The sequence below is a fragment of the Varroa destructor genome, unplaced genomic scaffold (genome assembly GCF_002443255.2).
Source record: "Varroa destructor unplaced genomic scaffold, Vdes_3.0 BEIS01000004.1, whole genome shotgun sequence".
Lineage (NCBI taxonomy): Eukaryota > Metazoa > Arthropoda > Arachnida > Mesostigmata > Varroidae > Varroa > Varroa destructor.
The window spans coordinates 36,329,516-36,355,069 of record NW_019211457.1 but is presented as its reverse complement, the minus strand read 5'-3'; the positions used below and the strand labels follow the sequence as shown (position 1 = coordinate 36,355,069).

The window sequence follows — 25,554 nt, the reverse complement described above, 5'->3', positions numbered from 1 at the left end:
CTTCGGCAGGTCTTCAATATAGTCCGAATCAGTAAACAAACGAATGCCTATGGAGCCGCTTTCCCGAGGAACACCTTTACTGCTAGCGTTTCCTCCAGTTCTCTCTGAGGCGGCTTCTGCGCCGTCAGTCCTATTCTTTTTCATCTTCTTAAATTTACAAATCTTTTCCAGTACCTCATTAAGTTTGTGGGCAAGGAACCTTTTGCACTCAGGTTCTAGTTCAAAACGACTCTCGCGGAGATCTCGCTTTGGACACTCTTTGCGGTTTTGATTGCTTAGAAGGTTTGGTATGGTAGAACTCGCATGTATAGTTGAAGCAACTTGTGCCTTTTCATTTTCTTGCTTCCCAAAACTTGGCAGCGCATAGGCTATAACAACGGCTGCGCGAAGTCTGGCTTCTTCTTCTGAATCTGAAGCAGAGTCGGGCGATGTCATCTTGACAGAAGACACCACTACGGGAAAATCCCAAAGTCAAACCATTTTTCTGATGTAACATGTACAAGAAAATTTAGAAAAACATCTGTTTGTACATGTGTTTTTCCATGTTTACCAATATAAGCAGAACAACTATTGCAGTCTCATCTGAGCCTAAATACGAAAGGACTTCCCTTGCTCAAATTCGCCCTTTCCCATTCATGGAGAGGAGAGAATGCGTTTGGAACAACTGTATGAACAGTCTGAACATGCTTCGAGTTCAAAAGTCGTGAGAAGTTCAAGGGTGGTGTTGAATCTGGGAAAGGTTTTTTTCAGGTTTGTTATGCAAGCCAGATATAAATACATTATGACAACAAAGAGCCCACTTCCTTGATAATGCCATAGCATTAATACACGTCAAAATGTAAACAATGACTACTTTTGACATTTAAATGATTTTATTGAGTAATATCAAAACACCCTGTAATGTGTTCTGAAATGGTATCAGGACGCCCCTGAAACAAACGGGTGTGACAGCGAATTTGTTGTAATCATTTATGTATATTCTGCTACTTTAACATGTTTAACTGTTTCATAATCTAACTAAGCGACGAATGAAACTCTTAGCAGATGTTATGATAACACCATATCCACAAAACGCTTATACCGATCATCACTTGCTAAATACAGGGTCCGAATCTGATGAAAAACCTGTTAATGACGTCATACCGTAATACACAACCGATCTTTGTCAATACTTATATTATTACTACTACTACTGCAAAATTAAAAAAAATATCAATGTTATATAAAAGGCTCAAAAAATACGCTTTTCTTTTATGTTATAAGAAAAATAAGATTTCTTTTAGTACAAGAAGGCACTAATTAATCATGACTTTCAGGTACATAGATATCAGTCTGAGTATCTATACATCTACGTTGAGATTAAACAAGTTAAACCTGCACTGGCCAATGCTATTCCTCAGAAGAAGAACGTAGTGATTCACTATGAAACGTGAGATAGTACTTTTCGAACATTTTTCACAGGTTAGGCACTTTTATTTTCGAGGGAAGTGTGAAGCATTATTTACGGTCTCTTATTATATGGATGGTGACTTATTCATTCCACTGCTGTAAAAATTTGGGATACAAGAGTCTATAAGGTCTAGAAAGACAATTTCGACATTATGTTGAGATTTGAATATATATCGTTTTAAGAAGTTCTCGAAATTTAAAAAACAGAATGGTAATCTATGGAAGCAGTGTCTGGCTAGTATGGTAAATGTCAGAGAGTCTCCAACTGCAGCTGTGAGATATGGCGTTGCCATGCGGTAGGAGTGATTTACCTCCGCTCACTAATCCTAATTACTGAATGCCAAGTTCTTTCATCATTTGCTCCAAATACTGACAGTAAACTTCAGCCGTAATCAACAAGTTAGAATCCATAAAGCTGCAGTGGGTAACACCTGCTTTTGCAGCTCTACGTTTGTTTTGGAATGATGTTCCACCAGTCCAGGTATCAAATTATATGATTATCATAAAGAATCTATTTTTCATGGCAATTCACGGTGAGGAGGTCACCGTTTCAACGCGAGAGGAAAGAAGAGAAGGAATGCCTCCACATCTTCGTTATTTTTTTTCTCATCAGTGCTGCAAAACCATGCTACATCGATTCATTCGGTGTTTTCGGTTTACTCATTTAACCAATGTGAATAAATATGGTGTTTTGACATACAGCCGCGTACGTTGGGATGGGTCGATTTAACTTGGATAAACCTTTATAGCTTACGAAAGTTTCTGGAGTGACACTTGATGATGGAGAACCGCCTCAATGGCTGTTTCCGGCAAAACAAACACTTGAACTAAGTTTCGTCCTGTGTACAGCTATGATTTCTGTGTGTACGTTAAGCATATGGAGCAAATATGTACGAAAACTGACTACGCAACGCCACGGATAAACTGCATATCGATTTTCAATTATACTGCGTATATCAATAGTTCAATTAAGTTAACTCAACTGTGATTCTCTTTCCGCAACGGTCTTTTCCGGTGGGATTGGATCTGAGTATTAGAATATTATATTATTTTAGTTTATTTATTATTTTGAAGCTATATAAAAAAGAAAAATAAATTATTATACGCTCTTTGACGCTAGGAACTTGATTCATACCTCATGAACGACACCTTGCTGGCTTACAACCTGTGACTCTGCGTCCTGTTGCCTTTCAGAATCCTTAATAAACTGAACGACTGCATGTATGTGCTTGCACATTTTACCGATCTTCGTTGCCCCTCCACAATTGCACTTGAACAAATGAGCGCAACACATACAAAGCTTACACGTCAAGTCGCATTGCGCTCCACCCACACGAATTTCAGAAGGACATACGTCTGATACCCGGCTCACTCGGTGGCGAACCTGCAGAAAAAGACAATTATTCTTGAACGCTTGCTGGCAGGATATTATATCTAAGCGATATGTATTTGCATTTATAGGACTATTTAAGGTTGGAAAAATATTTTCTGTTGTAACTTATTTTAGAAAAATAATTTTATCTAAAAATGTTGGTACGCTACGGAAAGGGATCGTATATATATATATATATATATATATATATATATATATATATATATATATATTGTAAAAAGTAAGCAACGGACCTTGCCTTCAGGTCGTTTAACACCCCACTGGTGAGTATCTGTTTGGACAATATCGAATGAGCCGTTTGTTGCTGCCGTGTGTTCGAGAACAATGTCCGAAAATGACGTTGATGATCGTTCCCTGAAATTCCGTTCCATCGATGCAGGTTGGCAGTGACTAAGGGGAATTTATTTCATAGGAACACGCTGGACATATTGTTTTACGGACTGATTTATCTGCGTTACAATATATTGACAAAGAAAATACCTATTAAGTGACAGCCATGCAACGGTATGTAATGTGAAGAGCAACGAAGCGCACCGACACTTAACTGTGAACTCATTTTTACGTTATTTAATTTTAATTGAATTGATTACATATGTCAGTCCAAAAACATATGTCAGAGCAAAAATGGCAATTTTTTTTACATTCGACAAAATAATAATAGAAGAACAATACATACTCGGAAGCTTTTGTAGGTACAGACTCTTCCCGATGTCGAGGATAGTTATTAATCTTATTCAGCATTTGCACGTTTCCAGGATCTACGCTATTGCCTGATTGACTTCGTCGATTTTGCTCGAGTGTTTTTCCTCTTTCTAGAGTATTCCTAATTGTCTTGTAGTCCACATAGCGCAAGGGATCGTCTTCATCGAGCTCTCCCACCTATCAAAATATGGCAAAACATAGAGCCTTTGCTTATATTATGTTGTATTCTTATGGTAGTACGCATTAGTATGCATGAAGTATGAAAAAATAAAATAATTAAAAATAAACCCTACTTACGGTCTTGTGAAGGATCTCGAGTATTTCCCGACAGTTCATGCCCAGCTGGGCATGGTATCGAATAAAGTTCTTCTCGGAATCCAGTAGGGGCAGGTATTTACCTTCTAATTCATGGTTGTAGTGAGTTACCGATCCAATTATGCTCACCTGGCCTGAAATTTTGTGTAAAACAACGAATGCACATTAGTACTACACCTTAACACCTCCACTGAGGAGCGATCTAGTTGAGCATATTAAAGGATACTACTAAAAATTGTGATTATTGCAGGGAATTCATGGCAGCACTTTTGGAACTCGCCTACTTTGTATTTATCAGACATGTACATTGCATATACGTGTGAAATGGGGCTGACTCTACGATAGTTATCTTACCGTTGGTATGATAGCTGACGATAGCATGAGCTGTGCAGAAGGTACCGATTTTTGATGTGCCCCGTTTAATATGCTTTCTGCTACGATCCTTCATTTTGACTCGTACAGCGCCCTCTCGGTTACAGTAAAATCGCTTAACACCGTTCACCTTACCGTGACGAGATACAAACCGGGTTTTGTACATCTGTGTATTCCGTAAAATTTAGTCAAATTATTCGCCCGCTCCTAAAGCTACAAAACGCTGGCTAAACACTCAATAAGTAAAATAAATGTGAAAAAAACCACTGACCTTCTGCACTCTTTGAAAAAATATCTCAAATTCGTCTTCCGTGTCAAATGTTCCCGTCACCTCCTTAATTTCCCATTCATGGTCTTTTCCCAAATGGTGTAGTAATTCCTCACGACTGCAAAGAAGAAATAAGAGCATTATAAGGACTATTAAGATATTCCTTGAAATCTACCTCTTTTCTCAACCATACATTATACCTATTGAAAGTCAAAATATAATATACTTAACACAACTACATACATTCATATGTTAATAAGAAAAAATGTTACAGTTCACGTACCTGCGGACTTTTACATCGCATGCAGCTTCTTCGCAGGCATACCACTTCTTCGCAGGACTACAAAGCTGATCAAACTGTTTTTCTGGATGACGTCTACCGAGATGTTTGAGATATGTCTGCCGGTTAGAGAGACGGAGTGAACAATGTTCACACTGTATTGGTCTACAATAAATTTAGCTTAGGTTAGGTTAGGATTTCAGGCGTATAATTTCCATACTAATTCAAAAAGATGTGGTTCTATAAAAATTCTAAATTTCAACCTACCTAAATTTTTACATGATACGACAAGGGGCCTCTGGCGTAGATTCAAGCACAGCATTTTCAAACCCACTCTAATTTTACCTGCATGCAATCTGTGTAATTCACCACCAAAAAAAGACAAACGGATTACCTCTTACTCAGGGGTTCCTTGGTCTCCGCTTTAGCAGACGCACTGTGGGCAGCCGATTCCAATAACTCTATTTCATCTTCCGCCATCGCCTCTTCACTTTCTTAATACCCGCTTGTTTCTGCATATGTATTATTATACTGTTATTCTATGTCGTTGCGGCCATTAGAACTGCATTATTAGGTTGCTATCATGGTTGCTATCGGATCATAACATTCTACTTCAAGTTTGGACTCCAAAGATGAGTTTATTAGGTGACACCAACCTTCGTCAACCTCGTAAAGCAGGTAACGAATATATATAGTTAAATGGTATGTGCTGATCTAACAATGATTTTTCGCTAAAGTGGCTCAAAGCGACTTCCGTCAGATCTCAAAGGTCGGATAGAAAATTTGTTTTAGGTCGAAAATACCATTTTTGAATTAAATTATTCATTTTTGAGTGATACATCATTCACCAATAGCCTTTTCGTCTTATACACCACACCTATCCTATTTAGTCACCTTTTTGACTTCGGTCAAAGAAAAATGAGGGGTTAAAAATTCTGTTTCCAGTATCCGATATGTTTATTTTACTTCCATATGAATCCAAAGCAGAAAACTTGTAACCTAAACAAAGCATTAACAACTTAAAAAAGGCCTTGCAGAAAAAAGAAAGAGCTTTAGATCAGTATACAAGATTTGACCACCAACAGACGAAAATTAAGTAGGGTAAGCAGTAAACAAAAATGGCCATTATTTATATAACAAGTTAATTGATTAATATTTTACAGTTGTTCCTCCTATTACCCTCAGATAAGCCAATAAAATCGCCTTGCATGCCTACTACGTATTTACCCGGAACGACTTGCGCCATCTTTTCTGGAACTTATAGAACCGTAACCCTTTCTGTAGATCTATCGTCAATGATGCCCCAAAGTGAATAAGCGAGACTACCTATACCACCATGTCTGTGGTGTTTAAACACTTATGATGTTTATTTTTATTAATATATTTAATAACTTGAACTGCGATATCAAGTATAGCTTATACTCAGCTTTGCTTTTTGTTACTCTTTAATCGTTAGAATTTCGTAATACTACGGATCCGGTGTGCATCATGAGGAAACGTGTGACGACTTACAAACAGATTAATACGTCTGAACTATGATATCTTCGCAGTTGGCTGTTATGACAATATCGTTAGTTTCGCGTGTTGCTTATTTGACATAAAAGAGAGGCTGGATATTGATCACCTTGGTCGTAATCAGTTCTATAGTTGACGACAATATGGATTGATTAAACATGGAACTGTGCGACACGATTACGCTTAAACCTTGAAAACTGAGCTAAAAGACCCCAAGTCTATAGATATTATATTTACATATAGTTTTATGGGCTTTAAATTCCTTGAATATTGGCATCCGAAATTTGCAGACAGTGTTATTTCAAACTTTGTTAATGTTTGATACGAGGGCGTTTTCTTACGTTGGTAAACTAAGCGTACAACGTTAATAAGCGTTTAAGGCCTTTGGTGCAGGAGGTTCAAATCGCATTGCAGTTACCAGAACTGGTTTGAATCTACGCAGGAATGTTTTTTTTTTGAAAATATGATTCTGAACGACCCCGTTTATTGTTTGCATGCAGATCAAATACTTTGCTTCCTTAAGCGTTAACAAGTCCTTTTCATTCCATTAGTGTGCAACTAGACTCGTTCATCTTCATCTAGTTATGGCTAGATGTCATTTTGAATCAAATCCGCAGTCAAGACGGGTCGTGGCTACATTTACAATAGAGGCTTCAAGATTCGAATAGCAGAACCTGCGGGCATCTAGGATCTCAAGTTCTTTGTAACGACTGTGTATTTAAATAAGTTACAAATAAAACTATATTATGAATCTCGTTATTGTAGTATGACTTACTTACTTTTTGTAAGAGGGCTGCAGACCGTGTAAAATTCGGTCTTAGCTTCAGCTGTTGAGCTGTTTGTTGTTCTTCCAGAGCAGTTCGGTGTTCCGATGAATAAGGGAAACGCAATACATCACGGAAGTAGGAACAACACGGTTCGAAAGCGCTTGCGAGGCTTCGTCATCTGCAATCTCACAATCGTGTTCCTGTGGTGGCGTAGTAGGTAACAAGTTGACGACCAACGTCAAGTTGGTGATTCAGGAGCGAATCCAGGCGTAGGCACACTTCATTTTGTGTCGAAAGTTAACAGTTTGACAGAATGCCTAACGGCAGCGCCGAACGTGTCAGGAACTTAAATCTTAGACTAATTGTCAATTTGGACCAAAAAAACTTGGTCGTTGATATTCTTAATTGAATTGTAAGCATAGAAGTAGGACATAGCAACTTTAAATCAAGAAACGTAGTGTGTAAGGATACATTTAAATAACTCTCATTTCGAATGCTAATTAATCAATGAGTGCTTTTTTTAAATTGATCGAACAGACCAAATAAGGAAAACGCCACTGTTTGGATTAAATGCTGAGAGGCAGGTTTCGAGTGGAAGAAAAAGTTACTTTATTTTTTGTTCCACGTAGAAATCATACCCGAAGTGACCGAAAGGAGATATAGGAAGAACAGGCTCTGAATTTTGAGAACAAATGGGAATAAGAACGCAGGATATTCCCGAGAATGCATAATTTTTGTGAATGATCATAATTTCAATTTCTATAAACATATATCTTTTTATGTAAATATTTATTTAAATTTCAAAAAAATTTACAAGAAATGTGTAACTTTCCTTCTTATCACAATTGTTGCCGTTATGGTCGAAATATACTGCGGACAACGGTAGCTTATTGATTCGCAAACATCAAGAAATATTTAGTTGGCGCATTCTTGCCCAAGTGCGGATTTTAAATCTTCTAATTTTGTTGATTTTTCAACGCAGACTTTACCTTTAAAATATCCCTATAGTGAAAGTTTACTCGCGTCAGGTCTAGGGAACAGATAGGGTATTCTATAATAGCTCTTCATCTAACTCATCTGTTTGGAAGATTTCGATTAGAACATGTTCTTGTCTTACTATAAAAGCGTGCAGCTGCCTCGCCCTGTTATAAATAAAATTCGCCGTTTTCACCAGAAGCACTTCCTGAATGTGTGGTAAAACAGATTTTTGTAGTAAATAGCACCAATCACTGTACTGTGAAAGAACAAAGGTTCAATAAATAATTTACTCACAATTCCGTACCTCACTGAAATTTGCGATTCATCGCTCCAAATCATCTTCCCCAAAAACGGTGCATTCTGTTGAAATTTTCCAATTCGCTAAAATCAGTTTCGTTGTTCCAGATCATTTTTATTGATAACTTTTGTTGCAACAATAAACATTGTTGGAGTGTAACTTTTGCATTTAAAATGCAATTAACTTCTAATTTGTAATGCCAAGTTCGCGACTTACAGATCTTTAGAGTGGTTCGCTATTACTTTCTAGTACTTCGTCATAGCTGGTAAAACTCCTTCATGTTCTTTGTCTCTCGGAGCGTTGGTTATGAATATCCTAAACAGTTTCAATCGCATTAAAGTCATCTTCTTTCCGATATATTGCAGCTTATGTAAGTGGGTCTGCCTAAAACCTCCTGCGATGATATCTTTATATCCCTGCTATACTTTAATATATTCAATAGCTTTTTAAAATAAATTTTTTTTTGTTCAGACACGAATCTCGGTCCACTAATTATTTTTAATTAATTATGCTTTGAAAAGATAGGAGAATCAGGAAGTCATGAGAGTATACATTTTTATCTGAGACATCCTGTATAATTATTCACAATGCGGACTGGTACATGATATTTCATGTTGGAAGAGCTGCAGCAGATGAATGGAGTGATTATAACATCGCATAGCTCCAGACTTGATCGATATTTCGATCTGATGCAAACTTCTTCGTGAACTCTTATAACATTGGTTAAACAAATGAAATATATTAAAGCGCTAGCGATGCTATTTGTTCGTTTGACTCTTTACTCTGATTTAGCGATAACGGCGTAAAACCCTAGGGCACCATTGGTGCGCGCCATAACACTTAGCCGCGCCACTTACGTACGCGTATTCACGTACGGTTTAGCGTTGTCCGCGCTCCTAGCTAATCTATGCTTGAAACTATCAACTTTCCAAGCATGCAGTAATAACCAATTGACAATGGAGGAGGGTTTTTCATAGTAAGGTTATCAACCCCGAAATTTGATTTTGCAGCAGTGGGGCACCTGTTTCACTCGCTTAAACCAAAATTTTTTCCTTTACTGCTCAAATGCCCTTTGAGGTTCGTACGCTCTTACTTTGACATCTTCTGCAACGAATTGGCTTTTCAATCATAGTTTCAAGCAAAAAGGAAACAATGCCGGAGTATAAGCGCGCCATTCATTTCCCATTTCAAACGATGGTAGTCTTTGCAGCGAGCCACCTTTTTGATGTTTGAAACGAAAATTCGGTGAGGAGCTGTACGATGTACCCAACATCTGCGCGTTTAATGTTCATCTATCTATTCATGCCCTCCAGCTACGGTTTTCTAAGAACGCCCACTTCAAGCTACCCTAACCCTATCATGTAGATCCCCAACAGCTTAGTATTCGCTGCGCGTCCTTTTTTCAGTTCCATGTTAATGCCCCGAATTTGATTGTTGTCGGCGTTAGTGTACCTAGCTTAGAAACAAAAAAAAAAATCTTCGAATACGCTTGGTGTATCGTCATCGTAGCTAGACCAGTGGTCGAAAAAAATTGACATTAAAACATATGAAGAGTTCTGCAAATACTGTGTACACAAAATTCATAAATATACCTAAATTTAAAATTTCGAAAGTTATTATCCATAGGGCCGCTATAGCTGTGTTACAAATCGAAATACATTGTAACTCGACTATGTCGTAAACTGGATAGAAATTTCTCAATAGTAGTAATAATGCGTTATAAGAAGAAACCAGCATTATATGTGCGACTGTACAGAAGAAAACATAATGTGTCCTGGTAGCTAGCTAGCTAGAACGATGCTGTGCTGTTATGACCCTTCGTCTTTCGGTCGACGGTGGAAGCAGCTCTAAGCAAAGTTTTAATGAACGTCTAATTATCTTTGAAGTAAGCCATATGTAGCGGAAGAAAAACACGCTTAATCTAGTAGTTTTCCCTTTGAAGCCCTTTGCATTTTTATTGATAATCCCACTTTTTTGCCCAAGAATCCACCACATTTTATTAAATCATCTTGTGGCTTTTTGTCGAAACATTATCGTCGCCTTTCATCGACATATCGCCATTCGCCATGACTTCTACATATCTGTCGCATGGTGGAGCTGATCGCTGCATTGGTATTCTCGTTGCTCTTCTTTTATCCGTTCGTCCATCTGTTAGTCAGGGGTCTGTCGCCTCTCGTCGCAGTACTTCGTTATCGACATGTATTCAGTCACGTCTTCGATGATGATACCATTTGTCTCTTGTAATCTTTCCAATCTTCTTTCTTTCTTGAAATTCTCTATACACTGTACACAACTGTAAGTGCGGTTGGGTTTATTTACCAGTATGTATAAGCAAATATGGTTGGTTGTTTGTGATTTTAGTTTTATTGAGCGACATTTTTGCAGCATTTCCTACCATCGTTTTACAGTATACAGCAGTTCATAGAAATCACTCTCTCCTGTTTGCTCATGCACTCCTTTCCTTTCGCTACGAGGTCTCTATGATACAAAAACACGGCACAGATTTTTGGGGCTACCAGGTGGACCGTTGGCGGGGATCTCCATAAGGCGAATCAGCTAAAGGCCTTTCTATTTTGACACCCCACCGTTTTTGTTTGAGCCCTTTCTCGGCAGATTCAGAATCGAACGCTCGTCACCCGCTTAACACTTTTGGTCTGCAACTGCTCGATCAAACTCGTTCTTTTTCTCTACCTTATATCCGAATCTGTTCGAATATATACTTTATTTTTAATTGCATGTAATATTATAATCGAATTTGTAGTCAGATAAATAATCAACAAAGCAACCAACAGTTCTGCAAGCTTGCTCTCTGCAGATCTAGCCTATAGTTTTATTTGTGGTCGGTGGTTTTTCAGTTCCGTTGAGCTTCGTCTCTGCTTGGCATACTTTTTTTTGTAAACATTAAGCTAACTGCCCCCATTTGCGCTTGCTTTCACTAGAATTGGTATTCGTTTATTTTCCTATTGCTGCCCTGATTCGGACAACTGATAGGAAAAGCTCTACGCATACAGAGTGATTCAAAGACATTATGTAATTATTACGCGGTCCTTAACGCTGTTTTTGTCTCTCAAAAGAGAGTAACGAAATAACTGGCAAAATGTCCAAGCTAGATAGTTTCGATAGCAAACCGAGTGCATGCGCTCATCTCATAGTTTCCGTCGTAACAATGTTAAGAGACTTCGAAGCCAGATGGTATAACGCATCTCAAACCGAGCGTCGCCAAAGGCCAAAAATATTTTCGCTCTATAGGAGGTACTCCAATCATGAAGGCAAAACTGTAGATTACCGAGTTAATAAGATGAAGATTTATAGGGCAAGCGGGGACAGTTGCATTTTCTTGTTACAGCTGGCTTCTTACAGAGATTATTCTTATTGCAAGATGCCTTTGAAGTGAAGCCTGGAATCGACCTTGAGCGTAGAGAGCTTGCGTTTCGAACGTGTCTGGAGCGAACATTGTTTGAGGGGCACGTCTTTCTCGTATAATCAAGAGTATACACCTGACAGCAGCCTTAATGTCAACGTTGATTCACATGCTGCATGTAACCAGCTTAGGCGAAGATGTCTATCTTTGAAGCAATGCTCGCTTCTCAATGACAACTTAACCCAGTTAGGCGATAACCTAAACAGGATGACGCGGACGCGATCAGGAACGTCGACGTCTTGGGTCACTGACTACACTAACTTGAGCTGAATGAGTTTAAAAGAAATTCTAATGCACAGAAGACGTGTGCCTTAGAAGCTTCGAGGAAGTCACGTGAAACCATTTCGTATATAGTATTATGTGCTTATTACTGAAAATAGGTATTGCATATCCGGGTCAAGTTTAATTTTGCACAATTGTTTCACTTTATAGCAGCCTGTTCGTTTAGACATTGTCCGCTACTGGGAAATGAAGAATGTCGATGTTAACTGCGAATGTCGCTCAATTCATCGCAATGGTCTCTTCGTAAATATTTGGGTAAACGTGAAGGGCATATATGCCTCGTTTTATCGCTCGTTAACAGTGGGAGGGCTGCTGTGTCTCTTGGGAGACACTTTGTAGCACATAGGCTTGTGATGATTAGGTCCTCAAGCGTAAGGCTATTCGCAAAAAGCAATTCATCACAACTGGTGACGACAACGGATCACTAGTGAACAGTATTAATACTTACATTGTTAAAACTAGCATTACATAATTCTACATCAATTGCAATCAGTTTTATTTACCCCATCTTTTCTAAGACTAACAATATAACCATCACGATAATAATAATAATACTAGTTATAACATCGATGAAAATAAATACTAACTTGTGGTCTCCTATGTATGTATAACATGTATCCGTACATTCGTCTTTCTTTTTGAAATTGTTAGTTGTCCGAGTATGTAATCAACGAAAGAAGAAGAGAACGCACCGCCTGCTGATCGATCGCTATACTTAACAATATACGCAACAAACCAGCTCGTTTTTCCTATTTTTTTTTTTCAGTTGTTTCAACGCAGTTTTATTATCGTGATATCTCAACGTAGTTAATTATTAAAACAGATCGTGCCTGTCACGGATTCATGTATACCTTAAATATTTCCCTTTCATCACTTACGTTCCGACGGTATGTTACATGTAGAAATATAAATTAATACTAGAGCTTGTTTCTGCCCTGGGAGTTCAGTGAGTGCTCCCCCGTCATACGGCCCTAGTCGGTTATGTCCTCCTCCTTCCGTAGCGCCCTAAAGCGTTTCATCGACCATCTGTTTGTCTATTGGTTTTATGACACACACTCACAGAGGTTCACCGACACACTGTTCTTGCGCTTTCTTTGCGCAAAGATACAACAGTAATGATAGCACAGTAATAATTCATACTAATAATCTTAACTACTATCATTGTGATGCTTCTACTCGGATACACATTGCCATTGTAATAATTAATAGTAATAACATACCGCTGCTGTTTATTCACTTAGTGTCCATCCATCTGTGTTTGTCGTACGTGTCGCTGGCTATATCAGATCTATTTATATAGTATGAACACGATTGCAAATGCACATGTACATATTCTTTTTTCTCTGCTTATGCTGAGCAGTTGAATACGTAGCGTAGCTAATAGAGCTTGCTCAGCGAGCGAGCGCGTCCACTATAGCTGCTGTCGTTAGGTGGCGCTAGACGATGACGGCGAAACGGTCGTCGAAAATGTGGACAGGGAAAACGGCGAGGGGAGGGTCGAACTGAAGGCCCTAGACTGGACCTGCTCAAAGGCTTCGTCCAGCTCGAAGGTCGACATCGTAAGGAACAATTGACAGGTAACTGTGGTGTTACAGATGCTGGTTTGGCAGAGACGATTTAGACGGCAGAAAAAGCAAAGGCGCATGGCGTTGCTGCAACAACGTAAGATGACAAAGTAGCGCCCATTTGGCCAGCAGGATCCAGATCGTGCCTATAGTTGCGGTGATGAGCAACGTGATGCAGCTAAAACTGATGACTATGCTTATCTCAGGGAAGTTGTGCTGCAGCAACAAGACCATAAGCAGGGCTATGACTTGCGGAAATAGTGGGCACAAAGAGCGGCATGGATTTGTTGATTGATGGGATGATAGCGTTGCAAGACGGCTTGGAGGCACCAGATGCACGAGCAAGGCGAATGACGTAAGGGATCAAAGCCCCCCGCCATCGCCTCCGCCACTCGCTGGAACGACAGCTGCCGCTGCTGTCAACGTCGGCATTGCTATGACAGTGGGGTCAGTTGAATTGAAACATCCTAAGGGAGTCCTTCCTCAAAGTTGAGTGTCAGCCATGTCACACAACTGGTGGGTCTCTATATAGGTGAGCAAGCCGCGATACAGGAACTCGTATTGGTTCTGTAATGGATTAAATTGAAGCAAGGGACACGATTAAGATTCAGTATGATGTGCGGACATGTGGACACATATATGCAGAAGAAGTTTGCTACGTGTGTTTAATGTGCTCTAATCCAGATAGTTGAACAAAGTTAATCCTTCAATTGTATATTAAAATAAAACCTAACATCGCGTATCTATAAGGCGCCGAATTGTTCCCAATAAACGGTGACAACATGCACGTGGCACAATAGTTTTTTTGTATAATATCCGATGATATGCTGATTTCGGTCAAAAGCTTGTTACCGCCGTTTGCAGTGTGCAGGGCCTTTGTGAGCGAGTAAATCTTGCGGCTTGAAACACGTCCACCCGCTCTTCGGCCCTCAGTTGTTGAATGAGCTCGAACAGCGTGACGAACACGGACGAGCGGTCGCCACCCCCGCTGCAGTGAACGCAAATTGGCCCAGCGGGATCGACAGCTCCACTAATGTAACCGCCTACGCCGATATGGGGTGTCCCGGGTGTCATCGTTAGGCCAATACGTGCGCTGGCTTGACTCATCTGCGCCGCATCGATTACTGCTAGTATGGAGATGCACGAATCCTGCTCGATCTGTCCCACCCAGCCTTTGTGCTGCAATTGCGTAATGCCATGTGATTCCAGCGACTGTAAAGAAATCGAGCGCGTCACAAAATAGCATCTCCTTGATTTCACACATAAATGCCACTCGTTTGGGCGTTTAGATCTTGGCATATGTTGTTCATAAGAACACAGATATTTCCAAAAGTATTATATATATATATAAAGAGATAGATGTTTTGCTAAAACAGGCACGAAGTGCGATAAATGTGAAATCACCCTAAACATAATTAATGTCGAGATAACAAACAAAGGGTGCTTTCCAACGAACCTCTACAACACGGAAAATGCAACATATGTGTAATTTTTTAGTGTTGCTACTAGTTAGAGTTTAGCAAAGTTGAAAGGGCCATGTTTTTGTTTACCTTTGCGTTAACTATGTCAAAGTCTCGCCGAATATAAAAATCATTGGCTTCCTCACGAACGAACTTCACTTTCACGTAGTCGCAAATTAGCTCAGAATTGACAGGCCAGTACGGATGACACTTAGTTTGCGATGGTGAACATCCAAGCTCACTTAACATGACAATTGTTGAGATGTTTTGTTCGATGATCATTCGCCAAAAGTCGACTACCGTTGTATCCAAGGGGTCCTGTGTGACGATGAACGACTGGGATCGATCGTATCCCTGTAACATCATTGAATTATCTATCAGACAATGAGCAGCAGCATTGTTCCCACCCTCCGCACGGTCACTGATATATGGATACGCTGAACGCTTCTTTTTGAAATGTACCATATAAGACCTTATTGCTCTTCTAATTCTTGACTTTGTTTCACTCAATCTCAATAGGAGACCCATTTTATATTAATTCAATTACGTGGGACGCGTGCGAATGCTCAGTCAATGATTAGAATAGTACCTGGATGAAGGACGCGTTAATATACGAAGAATTGTCCCTCGACGGTGACGATGGAAGTATTACTCTATTTATATCATCTGGAATAGATATTAAAGGTAGAAACGCTTAGTCAAAATATCATTCTGAATTAGTTGAGGAGATACATTATTTTCATTCTAAATCATACAAATTCCGCTATCGTTCAATCGATTCATTTATGTAGAGTAGAAGATAGACTTCGTCTCAGATTTATAAAAAGGTTAAAGACTACGAAAATTGCTACACTCAGACAGATTTCTCCAGCTCCCTTAAGAAAATTATAAGGGATCGATTTGGATTACTTTTAATGTTACACTTACACGGAAGAATGAAGTTGTATCTGTTTTTTGTCTGATTAGCTTCCATTTGCCCGACCAGACAGCTTTTTTGGTCTTCTATGACGTCGTTGAGTTTCTCAAATTCAAGCGCCAGTCCGTCTTTCCCCTCCAGATTGGTTTTTTCTTTCAGCTGAAGGTAGTGGTCGCGGAGATGACCAATCTCAATCTCGCTGTCACCAAAATGGGCGTGCTCCATAAGCGCGCGGTATATGAAAACGTATTGTTTCTAAACAATCAAGACAAAAATGCGTTTGTTAGAACCAAATACTATCTATAAAAGAGCTAATAGGACTGCAAGTATTTGTAGTACAACCAATTCGCTAGCTACACCGCGTAGCTTTTCACCTCAAAGAAATAGCTTCTATCCATTTTTTACGTTACTATGTTAGTACTACAATAACAAGTTTTACTCTGCCCTACAATCGTATGTTTTCTTTAAGATTAAGATTAGATGATACATGAAAAATGGGTAAATATTTGACACGTACCGTAGTTTGCACCAGGTGCATGCGCTGATGTCGAAGATAGGACACGCAACTGAAGATGTCTACCTGATCCCCTGGTCCCTCCAAATCATCGAGAAGCATGTCAATCGCTACAAACGTCCCTGTGCGACCGACTCCCGCGCTACAATGAACTAACAGAGGTCCTCGATCTGGCACATAGTGCTCATTGACTCGTTTTACGAAACGAAGAATCCATGATGGTTGTTCTGGGGTCAGGAAGTCTTTCCACATCGTGTAGTGGAACTGAAGGATTTCGCGCTCTTCCGTTATACCGCCCTGTAAGACAACCCAATTGTCAATCGTTGTATATACTGCAACAATGGCTGGCTGTATGCGAACAGCAACATTGTGCTAAAAAATGATACCTTTGATTCTGATCCACGGCGAGATCTATTCATATTTGAGTTTTTCTTTATCTTATCTATTGAGATTTTCGGTTACTACTTCTACGGCGGTAGGACACTTCTAGATTATTGTTTGCCGAAACAATCTAGTTGTACGCAGAGCGTAACTAGAACGTATGTACCTAGTACTCCCAGTCTTTCATACATACATTTCAGAATTTGAAAGCTAGTTAAATATATGTACTTTAGCCTCCTTCAACCGATTATAAAACGAGGCCACAGCAAGAGAAACATTATGATTTTTGTTGTTTTGTTGCAATTACCGCAATTCGATTGACGAGGAACTTCCGCACGCAGTAATCTGCATAATGTCTAACAGCTAGCACTCCTACAATGAACTCTTTTTCAATCTCCTTAGCGCCGAGGTCGGCCCAATATTGAGCGCATTTGCTTTTTCCGTGCTCTTCAATGCCCGTAAGCATAACAACTACAGTAACTCCCTGTTCCCAAATCATCCGCCAGAAGTCATGCAGAGTCTTATCAGTCGGCCCCTGGGAGCATAGGTACGTCTTTGTGTTCCGCCAGCCTTCTACCACGTTCGCATTAATGTAGTCCGAGCCCATCTGGGAGTCGAGCGGCGTTAACTTCACACGAGTTTGATCATCTGCAAAAGAGGGCGGTACACATTTTACATAGTCCGATGCCTGTAGCAAATACATTTAACACGAATAAGCCAGAAGCCGGTATTTAGATTAAGATATCCATTCTAATACTACTCGTATACCGATTCAGTTGGCGGTTGCCAGCCTAACCCCACACGAATGTTATTTGCGCGATGAATACACACAGAGGAGTAACTAGCCTCTTCACTAATCAATTTACTAGAATCAATTCCACAAGCAAGTGTTCTGTTTTGTAATATATATATATATATATAAGACGAGCAAAATTGACAGTTATGATAAACGCAGCTTGCAATTTCCTAGGAACTTACAGGCTTTGATATCCGGATAACGATTTTTATGGGCATTCTCCGGTGCGTCCGAGGCGTACGTTGTTCTATCCTTGAACTTATCAGGTAATAACTGAAAAACAAAGACGGACAAATAATTATATCAACAGTTAAAATTAATCGGGTCACTTGAACCTTAAGATTAACACAAATTGGCGAGGAGGCTTCTCCATTATCGTACGAGCGTATTCGTGTGCTAGGCCTGCCTTAAGAGAGCCCTTTAGTGTGCGGTGATTACAAGTACTCCTCATATTGATCAGAGTAACTACTATTAAGTGAGGAAGATGCATTCTTCATCATAGCCAACCTTTTTGATAGACGGTTGATTAATAATTAAATCCGGATAGCTATCCAACCGCTTAGTATATATGTAGAAGTGAGTACTTTCATTTCGTTTAACGTGAAGTCATTATATAGGTAACGTGTCGTAGTAGCCATTTGCCTAAGTACTTCGAGCTCTCTTCAACACAGCATTCCTTTCTTTTCACTTTTGATTTTCAAACAACGTCGAAATGATGCCCGTCGCACACGAGGCGAGGTTTTATTACCTACTTTCTATATTACGAGTAACAATGATTTTCAATCTGTCAAAATGCATGCAGACCCTCTACAGAGTTGCCATGACAAAGATCTGCAGTAGCGGAGTCGCCGGCGCATTCGTGATTACCTCTGCACATAAAAATTCACACATCGACAGATACGATCTGTACAAGTGTCATTCATACTGCAGTAATGCTGCGTCGTTAGCCGCCGTGGGTCTCGTGTCTGCCCCTTTTCTCCTTTCTTTTCTGTTTGTATATTCGTCAGTATGACTATGAAATGGACCTGTAGGAGCCCATGACGCCAGCGCTACGTGTCGGCTTGGTGTGGAAAGTAGGCTCAACGCTGACAGAGGAGAAGCCTATTGCAAAGAAGCTTTAAATGAAGCTTTCTTTAAAGGCTGATTAATTTCTTTAGCGTAGCTTCAGGCTCTTAATTGTTCATCTAGCCACCCCTGCCTTTTTGCCGTTGCTGCTGCCAGCTCGGTCAGTAACAGCGTTCGCGACTGCTTGCATTCGTTTCTGTCCCCGTCTTATCCTGCTTGGTATGATAACGCTGTTGGTGCTGCCACTTTTAAGTGCTGTTTTCAAGGTTAGTTGTGCCGTGATATCGTCACGATTATCGTCTTCGCGACCGTTCCTCTGACCTTCTCCATCCATCTCCGCCCCGCCCACACATTACGTTCGTCATTTGAGGGAGGGTGTAACACAACTTTGTTACTGGCAAGTGGATTTGTATTTTTAACTCTCTTGACATCTGCGTTGTTCGCTGACTCTTCTCGTTTACGTTGTAGCAATCGTATGGCGTACATTCGTTTGCTCTCTTTCATTCCATAGCATATTCCTTTGGGCCTCCAATCCAAGCTTCCGCTTCTAGCGCATCACAAATGCCCCCTATCTTCCTCTCTTACTTTTTCTCATCTTTTAATTCTTGTTTTATTCTGTCTGCGTCTTCACTCTTGAGACGGTCCCTAGTTGTTCAATGACTAAACCCGTTCGGCTATACGAACATCACCCGAAATGAGCTGATGCTTATGTGCCAGGAGTAGCAGCTTTATTAATGCCAGTTGCAGCTTATTACTAGCATATAATTACAATATTATAGGCCTTATAATATTATAGGATACAAAAGTAATAGGCATTTTCCTCGATGGACGTAAGAAACGAGTTCAGCCTACATCACGTCTAAAAGATGAAGCGGATGTGAAAAAGGTGAACCGTCAAGAAGCAAGACAGATGTCCCTATAGTGAGGTGCATACTCACGTCAAATTCGTTCTGAAATAGGTGGTCGTTGTCGGCGTGTCGTTTAATGAAGGCAGCTGGAAGGTTATGCGCTTTGATGGGCATTGACGTTGGAGGAGGCTCTTTTACACTTGCTGCAATAGCATCAAGAAAATCATAATTAATAATATTAGAAGCTCTATTATGGATTGCCCAACTCGCCCATATAAAGAGATACCAGTGCGTCAGCGATATTCACAACGCCAACGCCCAACTGTAAAATCATCAGAGAAAAGACAGGGTATACTTAGTGATAATCTCATATACGGCTTCAAAGATTTCTTTCGCGATACATCCGTATAGTACTGTCAGCATTTTAGGTGAGGTTGACACGTGTGCGTGTGTAGACAGCTGGAGCGCAGGTTCGCAACAAGAGATGAACCTCTTTCGCAGGAATGAAGGCTTCCAGAACAAGGACACGCAGAAAAACAAGGGAGAGAGGGATGGCAGAGGGGATGGGGAGCTAGACAAATAGACAAAGGATTGCGTTGCTCAAGAGGATTCAGCTGTGCTGTGCTGGCTCGGTGGCGGCGATTCTTAGAGTTGTAGTTTCTGCTTACGACTGATAATGTTCACAGGGATGGGTTTGAGGAGGGCGTGACGGAGCAGCGTCGAAAGGCGCAACTCAGCATACAGCCGGGAATCGTCCAGAAGTTCCTCACCTGGATCAGTATACAGCTTCAAACTCTTCTTTCTGTAACAACCAAATAATAGAGAACATCAGGCCACAAGGGATAAAGATGGCGCAGGAAAATGGTCCGCAGACCCAAAGCAATGAGATATTATTATTGATAACTAACTTTATTGTTGCAACTAAACCCATTCCTTGCTTGAGTGAAACAAGGCTAATTTAAATTGACCATGTCGTAGACAAGCTGAACATTCGACAGGCGCCCACAAGACGTCATAATGATTTAGACGGATAGTAATCGGCTCTCCTGTCGAGCTTTCTCCTCGTCTATACGAACCACTATGTGTGAGAAGCACTGGTTCAACTAAATTTACGGAGAAGCATCATGCATAAATGTCTTCTGCATTACACTCTAGGGCTTCGAAGGGCAACTTGAACTGTAAATGTTTTGCTAGATCTGGATTGTAGTAAGCTGGTAGGAGGCACGGAACCACATCAGTTTTTACAGAGTTTAGGCTCTTAAATATTAGGAAACAAGTATTGTCGCACATGTACAGTGTTGTTCACCTGATGAGACAGACGAGTACGAGCAGCATTAAAATAACAAGCAGAAGTCCTGAAAGTAAAGCGGCAAAAAGTGCCGCAGGGGAGTCGTGGGCGACGGCGGTGCGGTCCGCACCCGTTTCGACAGGAGGGAAGTATCCGCTCTGGCGGGACAGGACGGTCCCGTTCTCGCCGCGCACGTGAATCTCCACATATCCTGTATAGTTCGTTTTCGATGACAGCAGCCCGTCATAAATTTCACGATGCTGTGTTAATCAATCGACAAAGGTGGTATTAATTTCCTTTATCACTAATTTTCATAGCGCGAACGAGTTTTTTTCGTGTCACAAATAAACGATATAGCAGTGATAAAGACTTGCATATGAGGCTTTTGATTTGTCATACACTTTTTACGAATTGTTCTTTAAGATGAAAAGAAAGCCATCCCGTTTTCCAAGGGGGACAATGTAGGAACATGGTGGATTTTCCTGCTGATAGTGGGGCTTTCATACGCTGATTCTTTTATCCATTTACCATTACAGCCAAAGTTAGTCAAAAATCATTGCAACGAGATAGAGTTTTGTGCATCATTCTTATCGTAAATATGTTGTAATTATGCTTAAGATCCAGCGTTCGAAAGCGAGGGCCGCACCTGGTAGGAGGATGGCTGCGCGGTGCTACTGGCACTGTCGATTTGTATTCCTGACGTATCTCTCCGATGCAACTGTCTACCTTGCAGGTATACTGTCCTCCTTCTTCGGTAGGTAGCAATGTCATCTATAGTTTGTAGCCGCCGAAGTTCCTCGTCGTCGGTTGAGCTTTTGCCGCTTGGTTTAGTTTTGAGTCCATGCTGACTGGAAGTGGGGATCATCCCGGTGACGGCACCGGTCTGGGCGCTAACGTTGTGTCGATTTGAGATACCTCGAAGTCGCTGGGGTAGCTTGACTAGCAACGACGAATCACAGTGAAATCCTTGAAGGTCACCAAGAATCACCTCTTCGGGAAGCTCCTCGCTGGACAAACACGGTATCATCAATAAGAAATTGTACAGAGATCTCTCCATTGTAAGTATCACTAGCTACATCTGCGTCTCGCTAGCGATAAGATAATTACAATCATGCATTTGCTGCATTCGGTTTTTTATTGCAGTTAATGAGCGTGCTGATCAAGATCAATCGCCATTGACTGGCTCGTTTGCAGAAAAAAAAAAAAAAAAAAAAAAAGCTAGAAACGGCTGCAGTTGTGTACCAAATCGAGCAAGCTTCGACTCGGTATTACGAGATTAGATAAGCGCAAAAATTTTCCTATTATTATTCTGCCATTTATGACGATATGTCGTGAGATAAGAAATATTCGGTTTTCGAGGTAGGAAAACAAGTTGTTGGGCACAGCCGTATGCAAAAAAAGAATTCGCCGTTTGGTCTAATGCACCGCTTCTTACCTGGGAATGGACTCAGCAACGTAGGCTCCAATGTGCGTTTCGGGCTTATGGGCCATTTCCCATGAAGTAACATTTAATTCTGTTGGGTCTCGCGGAAGCAACCGAAAAATGTCTCCGATTGGAAGCTTAATTAGGACAACCCGATAACACCTGTAACAAGATAATCACATAAAAACTACAGATATAGACGGCCTGATTTTGCGCACACGCTTCCTATTGTTTTTAATATTTTGCTATGCTAGACCATGGGCTATTAAATACAGCACATATCTGTGAACAAGTTGATGGAATAACACATAGAACAATGCAGTATGAGGTTTTCATTATCAAGCATAATTCGGGCTCGAACTCTTCAGCTACATAGTTAAATAAAATTATGTACTTATATAACACTCATGATTCAGTCGCTTTAACTAAGGCTTTGGAAGCGCACGTTTTGATGGCAATTTTATATCTCATGACAAGGCCCTTGTCTAAGTATCCCTTAGAATCGCCAAAGATAAGCGTTAGAAGATAAATAAATTAGCGGAACTGTATAAATAGTTGACAAAATCCCAAATACTTTTACTTAGCAGCAAGTAGTAACTCTGCTGTTAAAATTATCGCTTGTTACCTTTCATGTCACCGATGATCGAACTCGTTCCGTGATGTGTGAGTATCTTTTGAAAATATCCATATCAGTTTTGTTGAATAGTTTTGTTGAGGAAATAAGCAAAAGTATGCTCGTGTATTCGCAAGGTGCTTCTGTATTACTGTGAGTTCTCAACGGGAAAGTTTTTTTCAGAGCAATTTTTAAAATATCGCATTAAAACAAGTTCTCAATTAGACGCCAGAAGCCAAAAAAGGCAGCAGCGAAATTAAGATGCCCGTCACACAGATAACTGCTGAAATGCAGATTTCGGCGTCCCGTCGTTACAGTCTGCTCTTGATAGCAACTAAAATTGATTGAAATTCTAATCCAACGTAAATAGATAGTCACGTGCCTTCATTGAGAACAAACTATCTCAATTTAAACAGCAGTTATTTTCATATTAAAAATGCATTTTTATTCAATAATAACAATCTAAGTTCTCTTATTGCAATGGCACCAGAACAAAGTCTAGAAGCCTTATAATAAAAAAAAGCAGCATGAAAATTGAGACAGTACAAAGGAGAGGCCGCTGGATAAAGAAAAAAAATTTGAGGTAAACACAAACAAAGGTCGTTGTGTAAGTTGTGAGTCGCCAAAGGACACATGTGGTCAAAGAGACCGACCACGCCTGTTACTAATGGATTCGGTATCTCTCGGCTTTTGAGCATTATTGCGGATCGGTAGGGCTTCGAGAGGGATGGGATGCGGGCTTAGCCTGTCGCGACTGCAACATCCCTCTAGGCCCTCTTTCCTTGATTGACAGAGTCCAAGACGACGGCTGGTGTCATACTGCTGCACACCGTAGCAGCAGGTCTTGTTTGTCACTGTTCGCGAACGACTACACTCCATCTCTCTTAGCCCTCAACAAAAGAACACATATGCAACAGGCAGGAACAAAGGCTAATCCAGATGAGTAAGATTGCGAAGGTAGGGCGGATGCAAGTACAAGCAGTTCTGTGTATATTTGTCGTTCGACAGAAGCAGCCGTTGCCGCTACCGTCAGCCTCTTGCCTTCGCATCTCCACAAAAACGCAAAGGTTCACGAAAACCTTTTTAGCCCGCATCCTCCAGTTCGATCTTCCACGTTACATTCTGGCCCAATTAGGTGGAAGGTTAGGCGAAGAACTGCCACTCACAAATTGTCGTTGTCCATATAATCACTATTCCGGAACATTTGAGAGTCATGGTCCCGATAGAACAGATTCCGTCGTGCTAAGCGCCATTACCATAGCTAAGGGCCAAACGTCTTTGTTTTGAATATCGGTAAAGGCGTATCGTCGATCAGTGACATTGAAAACATACTCAAGTAATTACAAATTGCCAAATTGAATAACAAATTGCCAACGCAATATAGTTGATTAGTTTTTTCCAATGTCTCTTGTTTTTTTTTTAAATTAACGTCGATGAAGTTTTGACAAAAACAATTGTTCTGTTTTTACATGTGTAACGGTAAATGCAGCACATTGATCATTTGATAGTTACCGTTTTCAGCCAACTAAATGATATGATTTAACGACTTCTATTCAGAACCAAAAAACGTATACTTGTGTACATATCCAGTTTGTGCTTAATATTCACCTTCCATCTGCGTATAATCTAAATAAGTATTATTAAATAATCATTTATCTATAGGCAATGAAGAGTGCTTGCTGCACGCTGCAGGTTCGCGATACGTACAAGATCTCGGCCACTCGTTCTGAGACGCGTATCATCTTGAGCCGAAGCTGCTTATCGTGATCACCTTTTTCCAAATTGAACCTCGGTAGCGCAGGCGGCACTGAAATGCGGAAATGTCAAAGGAGACCATGTCAGTTTGAAGACTTCGATTTATCTAGAAAAAAAAAAAAGATAACTAGGAAAATATTGGTAAGAGAGAGGTAAATAGCCAATATTTCGTGCGATCGTTCACATTTATACTGGGATTAGAACAACAAGCGACCGGCTGACCGAACTACTAATCTACTTATAAGCGAAGTATGTACAACTGCGGTCTATCGCAATACGAGCCGAAAAGTTATTGCCGAGCAGCGAGGTGTTTTTTTTATGATTATTATACATATATGTGCAACTACTGAATCTCTGTTATTGGGAAAAACAAAAAAAAAAAAAACCCTCACTAGAGCTAACGTGAAATGTTGAATAACAATTGCGATATTTTACCTTATAAGTTAAGATAAGTTGTTGCCGTCTACAATGTGTGGAGATAAGGCAATGTAGTAATAATGTAAGGGAAACTCCATATCGTTATACTGTTATTCGTGCATAATATGTTTTGCTGGGACAGTATCGTTTCTCGATGCTCTGCGAGCCGCAAACATCAGGGTCAGCAGTATTTTGTTCATATTTTTAATATCGTCATCCTTATCGTCGTCTGATTGTACTAAAAAGTTACTCTATTTATTGTCAAATGAAATCATATGCTTCTCTCTTTCACCCTAAAATTATACCTTTAAAGAACATTTAAAACAATGTTTACCTATTAGCCAAAGATCTATAAACGAAAATCACTCTTTTCCAGCATTAGCACATCGACATTTTCTGCCAGATGTAACACCCTCTCTATAATCATGAAATGTTACATAAAAATGGTAAATAAAATAAAGGGACGAAAGGAA

General features: G+C 40.2%; 2 protein-coding genes and 1 long non-coding RNA gene across 5 annotated transcripts in view; 1 reads left to right on the top strand and 2 right to left on the bottom strand.

The window, feature by feature from the left end:
* Window positions 1-5,291, bottom strand: part of LOC111248713 (uncharacterized) — an 8,254-nt gene extending 2,963 nt beyond the window's left edge. The window contains exons 1-8 of the mRNA XM_022801518.2: window positions 5,174-5,291; window positions 4,783-4,944; window positions 4,503-4,617; window positions 4,214-4,397; window positions 3,842-3,993; window positions 3,519-3,721; window positions 3,076-3,196; window positions 2,585-2,833 (exon numbers count right to left, since the gene is read on the bottom strand). Of these exons, the coding sequence (XP_022657253.1) occupies window positions 2,585-2,833; window positions 3,076-3,196; window positions 3,519-3,721; window positions 3,842-3,993; window positions 4,214-4,397; window positions 4,503-4,617; window positions 4,783-4,944; window positions 5,174-5,259 (1,272 nt within the window). The 5' untranslated portion in view covers window positions 5,260-5,291. The remainder of the gene's footprint in view (window positions 1-2,584; window positions 2,834-3,075; window positions 3,197-3,518; window positions 3,722-3,841; window positions 3,994-4,213; window positions 4,398-4,502; window positions 4,618-4,782; window positions 4,945-5,173) is intronic.
* LOC147756138 (uncharacterized) lies at window positions 5,285-25,554 on the top strand. The gene is made up of 4 exons (XR_015327060.1): window positions 5,285-5,457; window positions 7,149-21,155; window positions 21,607-21,931; window positions 24,572-25,554. It is a non-coding gene; the product is annotated as an uncharacterized LOC147756138 (long non-coding RNA).
* The window catches only part of Ptp69D (Protein tyrosine phosphatase 69D), a 577,123-nt gene continuing 561,826 nt past the window's right edge, over window positions 10,258-25,554 (bottom strand). For 2 of the 3 annotated variants that reach the window (XM_022805022.2, XM_086988022.1), the window contains exons 10-23: window positions 24,617-24,716; window positions 22,309-22,458; window positions 21,520-21,880; window positions 20,892-21,133; window positions 20,254-20,387; window positions 19,676-19,788; window positions 17,855-17,945; window positions 17,184-17,524; window positions 16,499-16,792; window positions 15,993-16,236; window positions 15,655-15,731; window positions 15,156-15,419; window positions 14,458-14,817; window positions 10,258-14,172 (exon numbers count right to left, since the gene is read on the bottom strand). In XM_022805022.2, coding sequence (XP_022660757.1) covers window positions 14,089-14,172; window positions 14,458-14,817; window positions 15,156-15,419; window positions 15,655-15,731; window positions 15,993-16,236; window positions 16,499-16,792; window positions 17,184-17,524; window positions 17,855-17,945; window positions 19,676-19,788; window positions 20,254-20,387; window positions 20,892-21,133; window positions 21,520-21,880; window positions 22,309-22,458; window positions 24,617-24,716 — 2,855 coding nt within the window. In that variant the 3' untranslated portion in view covers window positions 10,258-14,088. The remainder of the gene's footprint in view (window positions 14,173-14,457; window positions 14,818-15,155; window positions 15,420-15,654; window positions 15,732-15,992; window positions 16,237-16,498; window positions 16,793-17,183; window positions 17,525-17,854; window positions 17,946-19,675; window positions 19,789-20,253; window positions 20,388-20,891; window positions 21,134-21,519; window positions 21,881-22,308; window positions 22,459-24,616; window positions 24,717-25,554) is intronic. The other variant, XM_022805023.2, reaches the window with a different exon arrangement.